The sequence below is a fragment of the Paroedura picta genome, chromosome 3, assembly GCF_049243985.1.
Source record: "Paroedura picta isolate Pp20150507F chromosome 3, Ppicta_v3.0, whole genome shotgun sequence".
Classification (NCBI taxonomy): domain Eukaryota; kingdom Metazoa; phylum Chordata; class Lepidosauria; order Squamata; family Gekkonidae; genus Paroedura; species Paroedura picta.
Window position 1 is genome coordinate 125,257,999 of NC_135371.1, and position 18,123 is coordinate 125,276,121.

The window sequence follows — 18,123 nt, forward strand, 5'->3', positions numbered from 1 at the left end:
TTGCATGAATTTCCTTTTCTTCTTATACCTAACATGTGCAGGCTCACAGAAACTACAAGAAGCATTAATTCTGTGTCGGTTTAACCCAGTAAAGTATCACATGTAATTCATTTACCCAGAACTACATTAGAGTTTATCTGCTGCTACCCATGGTGCGTTTCACACTGTTATGTTCCAGTGGCCATCCCAGCACTGCAGAGAAAAGATAAAAGTGACCACAGAGGTGCTCAATAATTTGTAATGTTGAAAGCTATGAGGTAACCAGAGTTGATGGTATAATCCACACTGTTGTTTTCCTGTTGCTTTTGGTCTGCAAACAGAAATGCCTGCAAATGCCAAAGATGACCGCCCTTGTCTTCAGAAAGTGCCTCAGATAACAGTGTCTTCAGGAAGCTCTGGTACATCCTCCTTACTAAAAGCATCATCTGCTTTTGAGCAAGGCCCTCCAAGTCAGCTGTCCTTTGAACATGGCCCTGGCAACAATGAGAGTCATCTTGAAATCTTGTTAAATTCCCACAGCCCCCTGGGGCCAATGAATGAGATCACCCTTCTGAAGGTAGGTGGTGAAGAGCCTCACTTTGAAGGGGTGATGGAAGGATTTTCCAGCAAAACTGCTGATGAATTGCTCACACCTCATGAGATCCTGCCAACACCCCTCTCACCCATGGAGACTCAACTTTCTCCTTCTTCTGGTGAAGGATCTGGTTTGCACATGAGCTTCACAGAGTCTCCTTGGGAAACAATGGAATGGCTGGATCTCACTCCACCTAGCTCAGCCAATGGTTTTGGTTCCCTCACCACCACAGGACCCAGCATCTTCAACATTGATTTCTTAGATGTTACTGATCTCAACTTGAACAGCACCATGGACCTACAATTACAACAATGGTGAACAAAACGATCCCTGCACATGGTGATGTAGCCAATTATAAATGACTTCCACAAAAAAGACTGAGACTAAACCAGAGTTCTGGTACCATCCAGGGAGGAGAAACTGGAGTCAGTGTTTCTCTGGACATAATCTTTTCAGTATAAATGATCACAGATCCCACTTTCAAACAGGCAACCCCAAGCAAAAGATTCTCCTTTTAATTAAGCAAATGCATACTGCAGAAATCTTTCAAATGGTTTCCAAGTTCCCCTTGTAGTGGAACTACACTTGGTATGTATCTGCCCATTTCATCCCTAAAACATAAAATAGCCCTAATCAAGCCCTAATCTTGACTCTACTACCTACTGTAGGCAGACCATGACATAGCAATAAACCCTTCGTGACTCTAAGCACAGCCTATCTGTGAAGGCCTTCTTTCTCTAAAAACCAGCTTACTACTAAGCACTGTGCCTTAATTGATGCCTTTTTTCATTACTGTCATCATAGGTCTCCTTCAGCACCTATCTCATTATCTGCCTTGCTTTTGTTTCCCCAGTTTTAAAGGCACTTGCATCAGAATTAGAGCAGAGTCATTTATTCCACCTTAAATAATCTAAGAAACTAGTTTTTTTGTTTTTTGTTTTTTTAGGCAGGAGGGGATTAGAGAGTTCAGAAATGAGGCATCCATAAAAAATCAATAGGGGAGCATATTTGATATTCCTTGATATTTAGGAAACCCCCAGAATGTGGTTTCATTTACATTCCTCCTTTCCTTAGTTCGATCATTTTATAAAATGTTTATCATAGAAAGCACATGTGACCTTAACTATAGCTACCTGAGTTGTCTTTCAGGGGGAAATGCTTCTCATGGTACAAGGTACATTCCCATCTTAGAAATTATTTATTTTATTTTTATTTATTTATTATTTGATTTTTATATCACCCCTCCCTGCAAATGTGTTCAGGGCAGTTTACAACAAGAAAACATAGATAAAAGGATAGTTAAAACACAATTACAAAACTGTCCCCTCCCCATGCCCTCTTCAATCTTATCTGCTGGCTAGATAGTAGGTAAAGGGGGAGCCAAGGAGAGGAGGGACACCTGCATGATTTCAGGCTGCCATGGCCTCAACTATAAGCCTCGTGGGACAGTTCCATTTTACAGGCCCTGCAGAACATTGACAGCTCTGTCAGGGCCCAGATCTCAACTTGGCAACTCATTCCACCAGGCTGGAGCCAGGGCCAGGTAATCATCTTTGGGCCCAGGAAATACCAACAAATTTGTGTTAGCAGAGTGTAATATTCTCAGGGGAACATACTGTGGGAGGATGGGGTCTATCAGATACACAGGGCTCAGGCTGCATATGGCCTTTAAGCAAGGCCCAGAACCTGATCTGGTAGCCCCATGTATAGTAAGTTACAGTAATTTTGTCTGGTGATGTCTGTTGCATGGATCACTATGACTAGATATTCTGGGGTTAGGTAGGGGCCTAGTAGCTTTGCCTGGTACAGATGGTAGAACACATGGCAAGTTACCTTTCTGACTTGTGCCTCCATTGTAAGGGAGGCATCAAGTCATCCCCAAATTCCTGACAGTGAATGAAGTTCTTAGTTGCACTCTCTCAAGGCAGGGGAGGCATGCTTCCTCTCATGGCTCCATCTTCCTCAGCACAGGACCTGTGTCTTTGAGGGATTAAGCTTTAGGTGACTCTGCCAAAGCCATCCCACCTGCAGACACCTGGCCATCAACAGAGAGAGTTGGGTGTTATCAGTGTACTGGTGGCACCCTAGCCCATACCTCCAGCTGTGCAAGAGGGTATATAAAGATGTTGGAACATCAGGGAGAATATTGCATCCTGTGGCACCCCACAAGGGACTGGACAGTTGCGTGACTGCTAGAAATAAAGATAAATAGGTAGAGTGCATCTCCAAACACTGCTGGTGCTTAAGTCACTTCCGTTTCCTTAGTCCATCTTCCCCAGAATTAGGGCAGTTGCTAATACTGGTGCCTCAATGGAATCAGTGTGAGAAGTTTCTTGGTGTGAATTAGTCAGCCTTTTAAAAACATTATCTGTTCTGTGGTTTGTGGCCCTTCAGCTCCATCTGCTTTGGTGCTGTAAATTAATGTAGCTCTAGCAGTAAGCCTGAGAGTGGATGTTCATGCCTGTGAACATCCTGTTACAGAAAGACAAAGCAGAACAAAATGCAAGAGAATGGCAATCACCCAGGACGTCCCTTCCACCTCTATTATTCTATGATTAAATGGCCCTGTCTAATCACCTGTGTGTATCTCAAAAACACAGCACCTGACTAAAGGCTTCCTGCTTCCTGTGTGAACCTCAGCATTGTCTCTTAGGGCTGTTATCTGTTCTCTCCCCCCCCCCTTCAAATGGAAGTCACACAACAAATTAACCCATCCTTAAGGACGCCTGTGCCATATTCTGTGCCAATGCAAGGAATCATCTCGCCGAAATCACATTCAAACGCCTTTGATTTCTTCAGCTGCTGGAAAGAAAAAGTTCCAGTATTGTGAACTAGAAGCAGCCATACCATATGTTGTTCGAGGTCATGACATTTTAGTGCCTTAGCCATTACTCTGTTCCGTGGCTTCCTGCTGAGCTGAGTCGAGATGACGTCCCCTGCAAAGCCTCCTAGAGAACAGCTTTGAATCCCGTTTGACAAGGAGGAGCGTGTTCTTCTAAGCGAATCAAGCACTTTGCAATAACAACAACATTCACAAGTGTGTTTATTTCTTCTGTAAATCTGTGCAATGCAAGTCAGGAAGGTCTGTCGGCACTGGGAGGGGAGAAAGCACCCTCACCCCCCCCCCATCGTTAAGTTTCTATCAAAGCTTAAACAGCTTGGGGCAGCTTTCTATATATGAACCTACTATGAGAAATCTTGTGAACAAATCTAACCAAAGAATGTTACAAAATATATACTAATTGACTGTATTTAATACGTGTTACTGGAAGGATCATTTGTTGGAAATCGAAACAGCTCAGAAAGGACTGCGTACCCTTGAGTATCTTTTTGGCTGAAGGTCAGCTTGAACTGTACCAGGAGAGCGGTTTCTGAAGACCAAATGTGTGTGAATCCCCAGCCTCAGTAAGAAAGCAAAACTCCTGAGGATTTAGTGGGGAAAGAATCACAGCTGGCTTTAATATTGCTGCATGTTGTATAAAAAAAAAACAAAAAAAAGTTGTGTTGTTAAGGTCACTATTTAAAAGCATGATTTTTCTATTGTACAATGTTCACAGTGCACTGGTAGGATAGAATAATCCTTCACATGCTTGTTTTTCTTTACTTTTTAATATGAAAAAATTTAGAAGTCATTCCATGGAGTTTTTAAAGGCACTTGAATCCAAACTAGTATTAGGTGCTACACTGTCATGCGGTACTGGGCTTTAATAATAGCATTTAAAGGGATGCTGTCAGCTATTGAAATAACCACACACATTGTAAATAAACACAATGCCTTACCTCTGTGACCAGCTGTGGCATACCTATTAAAAGAATCCCTGTGACTTGTCATTTTCCATTTTTGCATATCCAAATTTTATAATCATTGGTACTCCCTTTCAGTCTGTAGTTGTTGCTTATGTAATATCTAAGATGTTTCTACCCCCCCCCCCTTTCTCCTCCACTGGGAATCCAACATATTTGGCATCATTCCCCTCTCCATTTTATTCTCAAACCCTGTTAGGCCAAGTTCACCCAAAAAGTTTGCATTAAAGAGTGGGAATCTGAACCTGGGTTTCCCAGTTCCTAGTCTAACTATGATGGCTCTTAGTATTGGTTCAAATGTCTTTGAAGCCTACCACAAATGCTCAAAAGGGTGACAATATCACTAATTTCATCCTTGCAAGGTATCCTTTGAGAACGGTTAGTCTTAAGAGACAATAATTTGCCCAGGGCAATCAAAAAAGTTTTATGGCTATGCCAAGATTTAAAATTGGGTCAAATCCCAGCTGACAACTAGTCTTATTTCTGGAGGAGAATTAGAACAAAGGATTCCCACTACTATTTCATTAAGAAATTAGACTTTCAAAAGCCTCTCAATTAGGATGTTGATGGCAACAGTGGATCACTAACTCTGCTGCTAACAAGGCAAATGCAGTTCTGGTATCCATTTGCAGACGCATCATACTTGGACACTGGCAACTTTCTGTTGCAGTACTGACTATCCAGTTTACAGAAACGAGTAACTGATTCAGAAGATCAATAATTGGGTGAAGTAGACAACCGATTTTTTTCAGAATGGCAAAAGAGAAAGGATGGAGGAGGGGTTGCAAAGAGCCTCTATGTCCTTTTGGTCCTCCTAACAAGAATCAGTAAATTCTTGGCCAGAGGACAATGCCATTTTTGCCTTTTACTTAGCATTTATTAATTTTCTCCCATCATGTGTCTGACCTTATAAGAAAAATAACAAGGTCACAGTTGCATCCTTGATTTATTACAACTGACCTGCAGGCAGGGATGGGGGTGGGATAGACCTATTACATTAACACTGATTCCATGTAGAATATTTTAAATAGAAGAGAAGGAAGTCAGGAAAGGATAAAATAGCTGGAAGCTCTTAGAAGCCATTATATTGTCAAACTCCATTTTACTTACAGACAATAAGGCAATATCCCTGCACATCAGCTTCTCAATAAAATTTTATACATTTTTTTCTATGGTACAAGAAAGAAAAAAAAATTAACCAGAGCTCACAATGTACAGTTCTTACACTATTTTCACAGCTTCTGAACACTATACATCTTTATAAACATACACTGTAATATAAATGCTGCACCCTTAATAGTATATTATAACAATCTATGATTAATATGCTAGAACTGTCTGTCCCTCAGTCATTCACTGAGCCTGAACTGGAAGCTACCTCCATTTCTTGATTAACTGTAAGGAAGGTGTTCTGTTACAATACACAGAAATAGAGCAGGAGGAAGAGAAGGCGATGGCTGTCCAACTTTTGACAGTGACAAGGAGCAATTACAGAGCAGGAGCCATGTGCCGTTGGGAGGCTCTTAACAAGGCGGATTATCTACCCAAATGTAGCAGACAGAATCCCAGCTAGTTCCCATTCTCATGCTGCATAAGTTCTGAATGCCATTTAGTGCTGACGGTGTTCTTATGCAGATGCAAGAAGAGTTTATTAATCAGCTGGTAAACTAGAAGGAGATGAAGGAAATTGGCCAGCAACGAAAACTTGTGATCACCAAATCACTCACAATATGACAGGGGTTGTCTACTGAAATTCTAAGTAGCTACAGGTCATAGAATATCACTTTATTTCCTTCATAACTGATGACCAGTCTCATCTGATACAGATTAGGGGACTAAAATACTAGGATTTTCTTTTTTTGGGGGGGGAGGGAAATATGACTTTCTCTTGCCCTAAACTTCCTTTTTATGTCAAATAGTTGGAACAGTTTGAACATTCTAACCCTCACAATTAACTGCTTTTAAGAAAATTCTTTTTTCCCATAAAAACCAAACTTTTGTCAGATTTTAGACTCTATCCAAAATATAGCACATTTTTTGCAGTTATTTTGGAGCCTCAGCCATCCAGCAGGAGGAGATAGGAGAAATATTTTTGATATGATAGAAGATATCAGATATCAGCACAGATTCCAAGTCTTATATGGATCTCTGTGGCAAGGTCCTATATTAAGACTCTGGAGAGCTGAGGCAGGTGAGTAGAGATGACTTACAAATATTTAAGGATCAATACAGATCATCTCCACCGCTGCAAAGCTCTGTGGTGCCCTTTCAGAGGTTCAGCCGGCTGACAAGCATGGTGCAGTTAGAAATCAGGGCTCACAAGCCAGTTAAATTCAATTGAGCAGTTTAATGTAACCTCAGGTCAAAATCTTATCGCACCAGGTAACAATTTATAGGACATCTAGTACTACTAACGAGTGACTAGCTTGGAAATGGAAATAATACATTATTCTCCATCTCTTAGAAGTTTCAATTGTTAGCCTCTTTCAATGCAATGCATACATTTTGGTAAAGACACAACCCATTTTATATGATTGTTTCCCTCACACACACCGTGAAGTTATGCTGAGCCACACTGTCCTCAACACAGACACTATATGACCATAAAGCAACAGGATTTCAGATCAATTAGTCTATTGCACTATTTGCTAGTTCCAGAAGGTAAAGTGCAGCTCCCTTGGCTGCCCAAGTTCTTCTCCTCAAGCTGAGTCTCTTTATATTTAGACAGACATCCTTTCTTTTAAATTATCTGTAACAACAATTGGAAGAGTTTGAGAGAGTAAAAAAATCATTCCAGTAGCTGCTGAGAAGTCTCCAAGTCTAGAAATTAATTTTAGATGCTATTCAATCATGGTCAACAAATAAATGTCATTTGTTTCCACATTTCATGAATATGTCCACAAAAAGAGCAAATGAGGTCTCTCTTTGACCAACACTAACACTGTGTGATCGGGTATTACATGGATGCACTTTATAAGTGACAATAATATACAGACAGAATGAAAGAAAAACACCAACATTATCGCACATGGTGTCTGGGCGAGCGTTAAAATACTGCAATATGAAGATTCTGTACATCTTGCTTTCTCTCAGCACTTGCTCTAGAGTTTTGATGTAGCAGCAGTATCAATCAACATACATTGGAGAGCTGGGAGTTGCTGGCATTTGATCCAGAATTTTACAAACGTAGCACGCAACATCCACTGTTCGCTCCTCATACATTAGGATGAAGGGATGTTTCTGGGGGGGGAAATGAGAAAGAAAGCGTCTTACCACTTCTGTCACACATAAGCAAAGAAAGCATCTGGAGTTTCCCAGAAGGCTTTCAAATAACATTCTATGGGCTGTTGTACTGATCCAGCATAGAGAAGAAGAGCGGGTCTTTTATACCCCGCTTTTCACTACCTGAAGGAGTCCCAAAGCAATTTTCCCTTCCCTTCCCTTCCCCACCCTGTGAGGTAAGCAGGGCTGACAGAGCTCTGACAATACTGCTCTGCAAGAATAGCTCTAGCAGAACTATGACTAGCCCAAGGTCACCCAGCTGGCTGTATGTGGAGGAGTCGGGAACCCCTACATCACGCAGGCTCACAGAGGTAAAAGGTAAAGGTATCCCCTGTGCAAGCACCAAGTCATGTCTGACCCTTGGGGTGACGCCCTCTAGCGTTTTCATGGCAGACTCAATACGGGGTGGTTTGCCAGTGCCTTCCCCAGTCATTACCGTTTGTTTATCTATCTATCTATCTATCTATCTATCTATCTATCTATCTATCTATCTATCTATCTATCTATCTATCTATCTATCTATCTATCTATCTATCTATCTATCTATCTAATCTATCTAATCTATCTAATCTATCTATCTATCTATCTATCTATCTATCATACTTCTATACCGCCCTCCCTGGAGGCTCAGGGCGGTTTACATTATAACAGAGAACCATACATAAAACAGTCTGTAGAACATGTACATCAATAACCAACAATTGCAACCAAACACAACACAGTATAACAATAAACAATCATAATACAAACAGGTCCAAGGCTTGTTGATGGGATTCTGAGGGGGGTGGCTTATTGATTTAATTCTGAGGGGGGGTGGGGGGGAGCAGGGGCCCTTGGTCGCTGTAGATTACATCTGGTCTCGGCCAAATGTCTGGTGAAGGAGCTCCTTTTTGCAGGCCTGCGGAACTGTTTAAGCTCCGTCAGTTCCCTGATCTCCTCTGGGAGCTCGTTCCACCAGGTAGGGGCCAGAACAGAGAATGCTCTGGCCCTGGTCGAGACCAGACGGACTTCTTTAGGGCCAGGGATCCTTAGCTGATTGGAGACAGTAGAGCGTAGAGCTCTTTTGGGGGCATAGGCGGGGAGGCGGTCCCTCAGGTACACTGGGCCCTGACCGCGTATGGCCTTGAAGGTAATTACCAGAACCTTTAGTCTGATCCGGAATTTACCCCCCAGAAAGCAAGCTAAGTACTCATTTTACCGACCTCGGAAGGATGGAAGGCTGAGTCAACCTTGAACTGGCTGCTGGAATTGAACTCCCAGCCTCATGAGCAAAGCTTTCAGACGGCTGCCCTACCACTCTGCGCCACAAGAGGCTCACAGAGGACAGTGGTGCAAATATAAATACCACTTACAGTGGTGAGGAGGGGATTGGAATTTCCTGGCAATTGGGGCAGTCAGGCAATGGGGCTGGGCTACTGCTGCAGTCTAAATGTCTGCTAGCCCTGCCCGCCCCCCCCCCCCCCCCCACACACACACACACACTCACCAGAAGCTCCTTATACTTTGGCCTTTTGGACTCATCCTTTGTAAGGCTAGAAAAGTTCAGAAAGATGTTAAAGGAGCAAAAATGTTGATAAACACCTGAAATGAACTGCTGGACAGTACAACTTCCTGGCACATGGCAAATTATAACAGCCTGGCAACTTTCTAGTAAGTATTCATCATGATTAGTAACATGCAATGAGGCATCACAAAAATACAAAAAAGGCAGTTCTACAATAAAGATCTTGCCATGCAATAATCATGAAATGCATTCATTGGCTTCTCACCAGATTCATTGATACATTTAGTAATAGTAATACATTTTTATGTAGCTAAATCTGTAAATAAATCAGGTGAAAAGTCAAAAAGCTAACAATCTAGCTATACATCCATCAAATTGCACCTTCTGTCACTTCTATATAGCCTGTTAAACTCTCTTAGACCCATTATGCACGGTAGTGGCTGTGGCGGGCTACCACCAGTTTCTTGCAGCAAGGCAGAATGCCTCGCCACTTCTCATGTACCAGTGGGGGAAGATTTCCCCCGCTGGACATAGTCTGCCCCAGATTTCGGTGTGTACACATGCCATCTGGGACAGGAAGGTTCCACCGCGCTTCTTCATGATGGCACGGGTGGTAGGTTCTTCTTCTTTATATCCTTTAGCTGGCGATTGGTGGAGCAGGTTGTCCTCTCAGCCAAAACGCTCCTGTAGGTGATGCTGGAGTTTTTGCCTTGTTTATAATATGTTTCCACTCTTGGTGATTGGTGGCAGTAGTTTTGGCCATATGGATAGTCAACTGCTGGTTTCTAAGGGCTTCCCCAATCCACTTAATCCATGTTTTCTTTGGCACCAGACGTTGGATCTTCCATTCAGTTGGTCGTTCTCACCAGAGGAGTTTATGAGGCAGTCTGCTGGTGTTCATTCTGCAAACATGGCCAAACCATTGTAGTCTGTGCTTTTGGATTTGTTCTTTAATTTGCATCTGGTTGTCACATTTTGTCCGAACTGTCTCATTTCAATTATGATCACATAGACCGTTTACGCACTGGTCGTTTCATGCTGGGTTGCAGGCAGGCGTTTTAGTCATGGCAGGTTGCCCCACCTCTTCCTGCATCCACACAGGGGAGCATTTGGCCCAGTATGCCTCATCCACCCCCAATTTGTACTCCTGCATGGGAGCTGGGGCAGTGAAGTTCCCAGTGTGTACACGGTCATAGAGAGACACTCAGAATCTTCCACAGGCATCACATTTGGAAGGTCTAGAGCAGGGGTAGTCAAACTGTGGCCCCCCAGATGTCCATGGACTACAAATCCCATGAGCCCCTGCCAGCATTTGCTGGCAGGGGCTCATGGGAATTGTAGTCCATGGGCATCTGGAGGGCCGCAGTTTGACTACCCCTGGTCTAGAATTTGCTTATGTCAGGTTTTAGTAAAGTCCATGTTTCTGATCCATATAGGAGGACTGGCAGATTAGTGCCCGGAAGAGACAAACTTTGGTCTTGAGAGAGATGTTTAGCTTCTTCCAGAGGCCCCATTTAAGTGTGGCAAATGCTAATGTTGCTTGGCCAATCCTATTGTGGGCTTCAGAGGCAGATTACACTTTCTTTTCTTGCACCAATGAGCCTAAGTATTTAAATTATTTGGCTTGCTCAATTTGGGCTCCGCTGAGGTATATATTTGTTAGTGATCCATCTGTGGTTATGACTTCGGTTTTGTCCACATTTATTTTTAAGTCATAAGATTGGGCGATTCAGGCAATGTCATAGAGGATGTTAGTAGCCTCTGCATCTGTATTGGCAAATATGGTACTATCATCTGCAAACATTAGATCAGTTATTTTGGTCATACTGAACTCTGCATCTATTCTTCAATACTTTTCTCATAACAGCATCAACTACGCTGTTAAAAATTAGTGCAGAGGGATGGGGAGGTTACATAATCCCACCTTTGTGGAAGGTTAAAAAATGCCCTGTTTGGCTTTGTGATGCTGCAAGAGACATATTCTGGGACACCATAGATGGGGGAGGTCTTCCTCAATCTGTTTTCCTTGGCACCAGACGCTGGATCTTCCATTCAGTTGATTGTTCTCACCAGAGGAGTTTATGAGGCAGTCTGCTGCTGTTCATTCTGCAGACATGGCCAAACCATTGCAGTCTGGGCTTTTGGATTTGTTCTTTAATTTGCGTCTGGTTGTCACATTTTGTCCAAATTGTCCTATTTCAATTAGGATCACATAGAGAGAAACTCTTCCCTATATGCATGGGCCTGGCCTGGAAATGCAAACAAATCAGTGTTTTCTTGCCACAGGGCATCAGAGGCCACAAGTGGGCCAGGACCAGGAGGGGGCTGGGCTGGCATCAATGTTGTGCACAATCGGGCCACCTATCTCCTTATGCCCCCCTGCAGGTTGTTTTGCTCTGTGGATGCAAATCTGCTGAAGATCTTGGGCCCAAGAGAGGTTCACCTGGCCTCAACCAAGGCCTTTTTGGTCCTGGCCCTGACCTGGTGAAATGAGCTCCCAGGAAAACTGAGGGCCCTGACAGAAGTTTCCCAGTCCTGCACAGCTTACAAAACAGCTCTTCCACAAGGTCTTCAGTACAGACCAGGGCAATTAGATCAGGGGGCCTTTCCTGAAATAGCCAAGTCATTGGCTAGCCCTATAGCCCTGAGGCACTGGGCCTGCCTGGGGGTTGGGTGATGGGTTATTTGTCACTACTATTGGTGGGTTGGTTTTACTGTTTTAAAGGGCTTTTATTGTGGGTATGAATGTTGTTACCCTCCACAAGCTACTCTGAGAGAGGGTGGGTAAATAAACAAACAAATAAATAAAATCCTAGTTCTGTCATTCCATCAAATACCAAAGCCAAACTATAACTCCCTGTGTTTTGGTTTTGTATTTTTAATGAAAGAGATGATAATGAACCAGAAGGTGGCAGCAAATCCACACAATAGTTCACTGCAATATTAAACAGATGTCTCCTGCCTTCAAAGCACACAGAATGGGTATCACTCTGCTTATGTTGCACCATATGGAAGACACAGAGGGAGATTTCCCATGAAACTTACCAGTGGTTCCCACTTCAGTCAATTTCTAAAATCTAAGACTGCTCATCTTATAAAAAAACCATTTTCTCTGTTCCACACTATCAGAAATTTAAAGGCAAATATTTATTACATCTTATATGCCTCTCTGAATATCCTTGGTCCTGCATGGCTCTTTCTGAATGTGAACGTAAACCCCAGGCATTCTGCTGCCCCAAATGTGCATAAGGTAGCATGCAGAAGTACTATGTCTGCAGCCACTATGGACCTGAGCTAGTGGCAGAAGCATGCGTAAGGACAGGCCTCCCTGCCATGTCCCCCACCAGCTGGAAGAAAGGCCGCCATTGCCTTGAACCCCTGCTGGCAGCAAAGCTTTGGGTGCAGGTCTTGCAATGCCACCAGGTGATGTGGTGCTCTAAGCAGCCCCAAATGCCCTTTGTTGATCAGTAGTGTATTGTAAGCACTGCTACACACTTTACATTGTTCACCTGAGGTTTCTACATATCAAAAGTAACAGAAGCATCTGACTTATATCCAGTTTAGTTTGTCCACAGTCCAATGTGTAATAATTCTAAAGATGTATATGTAACCTAACACATCTACACCTCCACAGACTTGCAAAATTCTCAGCAGCAAGGATTAGTTTGATTCACTGTGTGACCTGACATGCACCCCATTTTAGCAATCAGAATCCTAGTACTTTTCATTAATTATATGACTGTCAAAACAAGCCTCACCTGGGCAAAGATTTCCAGGATATAACTGAGGGTTACAAAAGGTGTTGCTAAATAGACAAGACTTACCTGCTACCAACTCAGTTCTTCCCGGTGCTACTTGTTGAATACCAACAACTGATGGTGTTCCGGTATTTTTCGTTGTGTTACTACTAGAGTGACAACTGATTCAGGAGCTTGGAGAAGGCATGACTCATGCTGTCTTAGAAAAACACCAGTCCAATCAGACATGCAAGGTGTGTGGAAATAATTTAAGGCTTACTACAGGCATCTTGAACTGAAACATAGATGTGGGATACACTGCATGAATCATGTTGTTGCCATCAAGGCATTGAACAGACTGAGTGGGAAATACTCACCACAAGTTGACAAAGTTGATGAAACTTTGAGAGAACTCCCGTTCCTCTGAGTTACTCAACTGGGGTGGGTCTCCTTTGACTACTTGTGTCAGTTGATCAAATACACTGTTCCATTTGGGATAGGGGAACCGTCCTGTGGCCAGTTCATACTGCAGCAGAGGAATACAGCAACAAAATGTTGGGTCAGTCCAGGTCATGCTCACAGAAGGTGACTGCTAATAAACATAGTACAGACTGGACATGTAACCTATCTTCACAACAAGAAGTATCTTTGTCTTAAATACACCTTCTGGGTTGTCATTCATAGGACAGAGATCACAAAGAGCTCAGGCTATACATTCATGGGCATGACAATTTTGGTTGGATTTTGGCAGAAGTCATTCCAGCTCACTCTGAGACTCTGCAGGGCAGGAAATCGGCTGCGATGATAAAAGAAAACTACAGCCATCAATACAGTACTAATGAGAGCTTTCTGAATAACACAACGTTCCCACTGAACGTTCCTTGATCCAGAAATTGCAGCTGGTGCATGCAGTTGCTAGGGTCCTCGTGGGTACATCTTGGGAGGGCCCATATCCAGCTGGTGCTGAGGCAGCTGCATTGGTTGCTGATTGTGGCCTGGATCAGGTTCAAGGTTTTGGTATTGACCTTTAAGGCCATCCACAGTCTGGGGCCCACCTATTTGAGGGACCATTTTGTTAAGTATGGCAGGTCCCCCTACCTCACAGACGGGCACACTGTTTTCTACAACCAATGGCACCGCTCAATAGACTAGGCTTAAGCCAAAGCCATGACACTGCTAGGCCAGACACCATCTTAGAAATCTTGCTCTCTGCCTTAGGTTCCGAAGTACAGCCTCAGCCTAATCCAGGTGCCTCCTGGCTCAAATCTTGCTTTCCATCTTACCTCCCACCCCATTTTTTGCTGACCTACTGGACTGGCTCCATCCTGTTTGCCCAGGGGATCTTTGTCTTGCAACATATTCACACTTGGCCCCTCTGCCAGGGGAAATCTCTCCCCCAAATCCTAGCTGCTAGACCCATTGAGACATGATTAGACACATTAACACCTTTGTTTAAGCCCATCTCTGGCCATCTCTGTATCCGGCCAGGGCATTGTCCAACATCCTGACCCATGGAAAATTCCATCATGTGCTCACCTGAGTCTTGTCACGTAGCCCCCTCCCCAAAACCCCATATAACCGTGGCTTCAGACAGCCACCCTAAGTGCTTTCCAACTCAAGACCATTGGAACCTTCCACGCTGGTTCATGTTGCTTTCCTCTGACTCTCCATTCTTTGGACAGGTAATTATACCAAGCCTTCTATTCCAGCCTTCTTTCTCTTCTCTATACAACCATTTGTTGGTGTGTTAGCTATATTTTTGTGCTTTTATTATTTTCTTTGCAATAAAGCATATACTTATTGTTTTACCATTTACCAACGTGTCGGCCTTGAGTTCCTACGGGTGAAATTGAACTTGTAAACACAGGCAACGATCCTATAACGCTAGTTACCCAACTTCTCAGAGGAGTGGAGAGTAGGTTCCAGAGGAAAACCAGGAAATCACAGACCAGTGAGCCTAAGGTCTGTCCCAGGTATGTATGCTTTAATAGGATGTACACTTGCTAAGACCTTTGGGTCCTGGTAAATAGTTCAATGAAAATGCCAACCAGTGTGGTGCAGCTGAGTTGGAATACTGCCCCTCTATGGCAGAGCCTCATCTGGAATATTTTGTGCAGTTTTGGTCACTGTACCTTAAAAGGTCATTGCAGAGCTTGGAAAAGTATAGAAGAGGACAAACAAGATGATTAAAGGGTTGGAGCCTCTTTCTTATGAAGAAAGCCTGAAGAGGGGCTTTTAAGAAAAGATACACATAAGGGGTGGCATGATGGAAGTTTATAAAATTATGCATGTGGTAGAAGTATTAGAAGTCGAGGGCATTCAGTGAAGTTGATTGACATAGATTCAGGGCAGACGAAAGGTAAACTCTTTACCCAATGTTAAAATGTGGAATTCACTGCCAGAGGATGTAGTGATGGCTACAGGCACAGACAACTTTCCAAAAAGTTAGACAGATTCATGGAGGACAGGTCTATCAGTGGTTACTAACTATGGTAACTGAAGGGAACCTGAATTTTATGCCATTAAAGGTAATCTAATATCTAAGAGGAACCTGCACATTCCGAGACAGTAAATCTCTAAATACTCTATGTCCCGTTGTTGGCCCTCCAGAGTAACTGGTTGACCAATGAGTGAGGCAGAATGCTGTACTAGATGTACCACTACTCTGATCTAGCATGGCACTCTACGGGAGCAGAGCCAGAACTGTTGTTCAGGTAAGCTCTGTCATGTTGTGTATGTTGGAAAGAATAATACCTGCATAACCTTTACATTTCCCATATCCCAAACTTGCTGTATAAGCAGTGTTAGTTCTTATGTTCAGTATCATTGTTGACATACCAATGTAATCCCTAAGCTCCAGACATCAGAACGTACATCATATCCTTGTCTAGATGCACTGGGGTCTATCCTCTCTGGCTGAAATGAAAAGAGGAATACAAATCACATTAGAAAATTGTACATAAAATTGCTATGATGGGTATCAGACAATGCATATCTTAATTAAATGGGCAATGGCTACCCAGTTTCTGTGAAGTACATCACAGATATGATTTTAGCAATCCTTACAGGAGCCTTGTATGATAGATGACTATTGCTATTCCTGTGGGTGCAGGTTGGAAGGTCAGAGACTTAGCTCAAGTCATCTAGGGAGTGTGGGAGTAAAGTGAGATTTATGGAGTTTAGAGCTCACATGTGTAGCCACTACATCTCACCAGCTCTCATATGCAATAGATGCATGTTACATTTCTGCTGTGAAAAAACACCTCTTAGTTGAGAACAATGACTTTAAAATCAAATAGCCATTATCAAACATGGAATGAGGCAAGAGCATACTGTTTCTGAATTGTCTAATTTCTCTTCAGATTTCTGGGAGGAAACATGCTTTAAGCATGGTAGCAAGTAAAGGTTACTTATATGCACTAGAATTTAGCACCCATGGCCAGACACAACAGTTTCAGTTTATATTCTCTCAAAAGAAAAATGCACACAAAATTCATATGCAAGAAGAGCCAACAAAATGGCAAGGGTAGTGGCAGAGGAAATAGTTTCCTCAGACTACCTCCACTATCAGTAACTAGGAAGAGTGCCCCAATGACACCAGCACTGCTTTATGCCCAAAACCAGGAATCTTTTTATGAAGATCTCTGCCAAACACATTACCACTCCAGACAGCTACAAATCATCTGTTTATTTATTATTTATTGTATTTATATACTGCCCTCTCTGAAGGCTCAGGGCAGTTTACATGAAACAAGAAAATGATACAGATAACATCGTTTATAGTAACAACAAGGTGATAACAACAATAACATTCATATAATAACAAAAATAATAACATTAAAGAATGGTGGAAACTGTAAGGAGCCTCATCTCAACTCTTCCTGAGACCCAGTGGGTTGGGCAGATTATCATCATCACCATCATCATCATTACTCCATACTACAGATATTGGAATACTCTGGTTGCAGAAGTCAGGAAACCAGGTGTTATGCCTTTAAGAGCTGGTTTTACATCTCTGCCTCCTGGTGGGAGAACTTAAGGTCCTCTTCAGTCTTTGCTAGAACAATAAAGGCTCCTACTTTGTCTTCGGTATCTCAGCCTTGAGCAGGACACAGTTGTGTCAGCCTAGCATATGACTTGACCTTCAGCTTAAACCAAATCAGAACATGTAGCTGTGCAACTCAGCTTCTGTACCCAGAGCAAACTGAAAATCTGAACAACAGTTTGTTTTGCATAATGGATTATACTTCAAGCTGAGATGGAAGAAGCACTGAAGCTGTGCTCAGTGACCACCACCATGCTTCAGAGATTTCGCCAGGCAATGCCCACTGACTTTCAAGGTATCTTGACTGCTAGAAGAAAGCATGCTTTTAATTATTCTCCCATCCCCCTTTAATGAAAGTGGGGATTCTCACGATACTGAAGTATGTGTCTAACAACAAATTATATTTTCACAGAGTAAGTGTGCAAAAGCAGTGTACTCACAGCCCTGCCCTAATCCAAAAAGGCCTTAATTCCAACCTAAGTGGTCCAGAACAGGGACCACTTAACAAACAGTTGCAGAGATGGCTGTGTCATGGTGTTAGTATGGATCTCTGTACATCAGCTAGGGATAGCTGAAGAGCAGAATGGAAGTAATTCCTCATCTATCTGCTCTGGTTAGACCCCACTTAGAGTACTGCGTTCAGTTTTGGGCACCACAACTGAAGAAGGCTATAGACAAACTGGAGCGTGTCTAGAGAAGGGCAATGAAAATGGTGAGGGGTTTGGAGACCAAGATGTATGAGGAAAGGTTGAGGGAGCTTGGTCTGTTTAGTCCGGAGAGAAGACAACTAAGAGGTGATATGACAGCCATCTTCAAGTACTTTAAGGGTTGTCACATCAAGGATTGAGCCGAATTATTTTCTGTTGCCCCAGAGGGTTGGACCAGAACCAATGAGATGAGATTAGTTCAAAAGAATGTTTGGCTAAACACCCGATAGTTGAAAAGGCTACTCGGTGGAACAGGCTTCCTTGGAAGATGGTAGGTTCTCCTTTCTTTAAAGTTTTTAAGCATAGGCTAGATAGCCATCTGATGGAAATGCTCATTCTATGAACTTAGGCAGATTGTAAGTGGGTTGCAAAGGGGATTGTGCCAATGCTTGGCTCATGCCCAGGGAGATGCCAATCATCACTTTGTGATCGGGAAGTGAGTTTCCTCCAGGCCAGACTGGCCAGGGTTT

The 18,123-nt window shown here is 42.9% G+C and overlaps 2 protein-coding genes across 15 annotated transcripts in view; one reads left to right on the forward strand and one right to left on the reverse strand.

Annotated features, from left to right (window-relative positions):
- Nucleotides 1–4,398, forward strand: part of MYOCD (myocardin) — a 332,698-nt gene extending 328,300 nt beyond the window's left edge. For all 7 annotated transcript variants that reach the window (XM_077327568.1, XM_077327566.1, XM_077327570.1 and 4 more), the window contains one exon: nt 321–4,398. In XM_077327568.1, the coding sequence (XP_077183683.1) occupies nt 321–892 (572 nt within the window). In that variant the 3' untranslated portion in view covers nt 893–4,398. The remainder of the gene's footprint in view (nt 1–320) is intronic.
- Nucleotides 4,399–5,446: 1,048 nt separating this feature from the next.
- Nucleotides 5,447–18,123, reverse strand: part of MAP2K4 (mitogen-activated protein kinase kinase 4) — an 81,214-nt gene continuing 68,537 nt past the window's right edge. For all 8 annotated transcript variants that reach the window (XM_077327576.1, XM_077327579.1, XM_077327574.1 and 5 more), the window contains 4 exons: nt 15,740–15,817; nt 13,279–13,427; nt 9,147–9,192; nt 5,447–7,618 (listed from right to left, as the gene is read on the reverse strand). In XM_077327576.1, the coding sequence (XP_077183691.1) occupies nt 7,505–7,618; nt 9,147–9,192; nt 13,279–13,427; nt 15,740–15,817 (387 nt within the window). In that variant the 3' untranslated portion in view covers nt 5,447–7,504. The remainder of the gene's footprint in view (nt 7,619–9,146; nt 9,193–13,278; nt 13,428–15,739; nt 15,818–18,123) is intronic.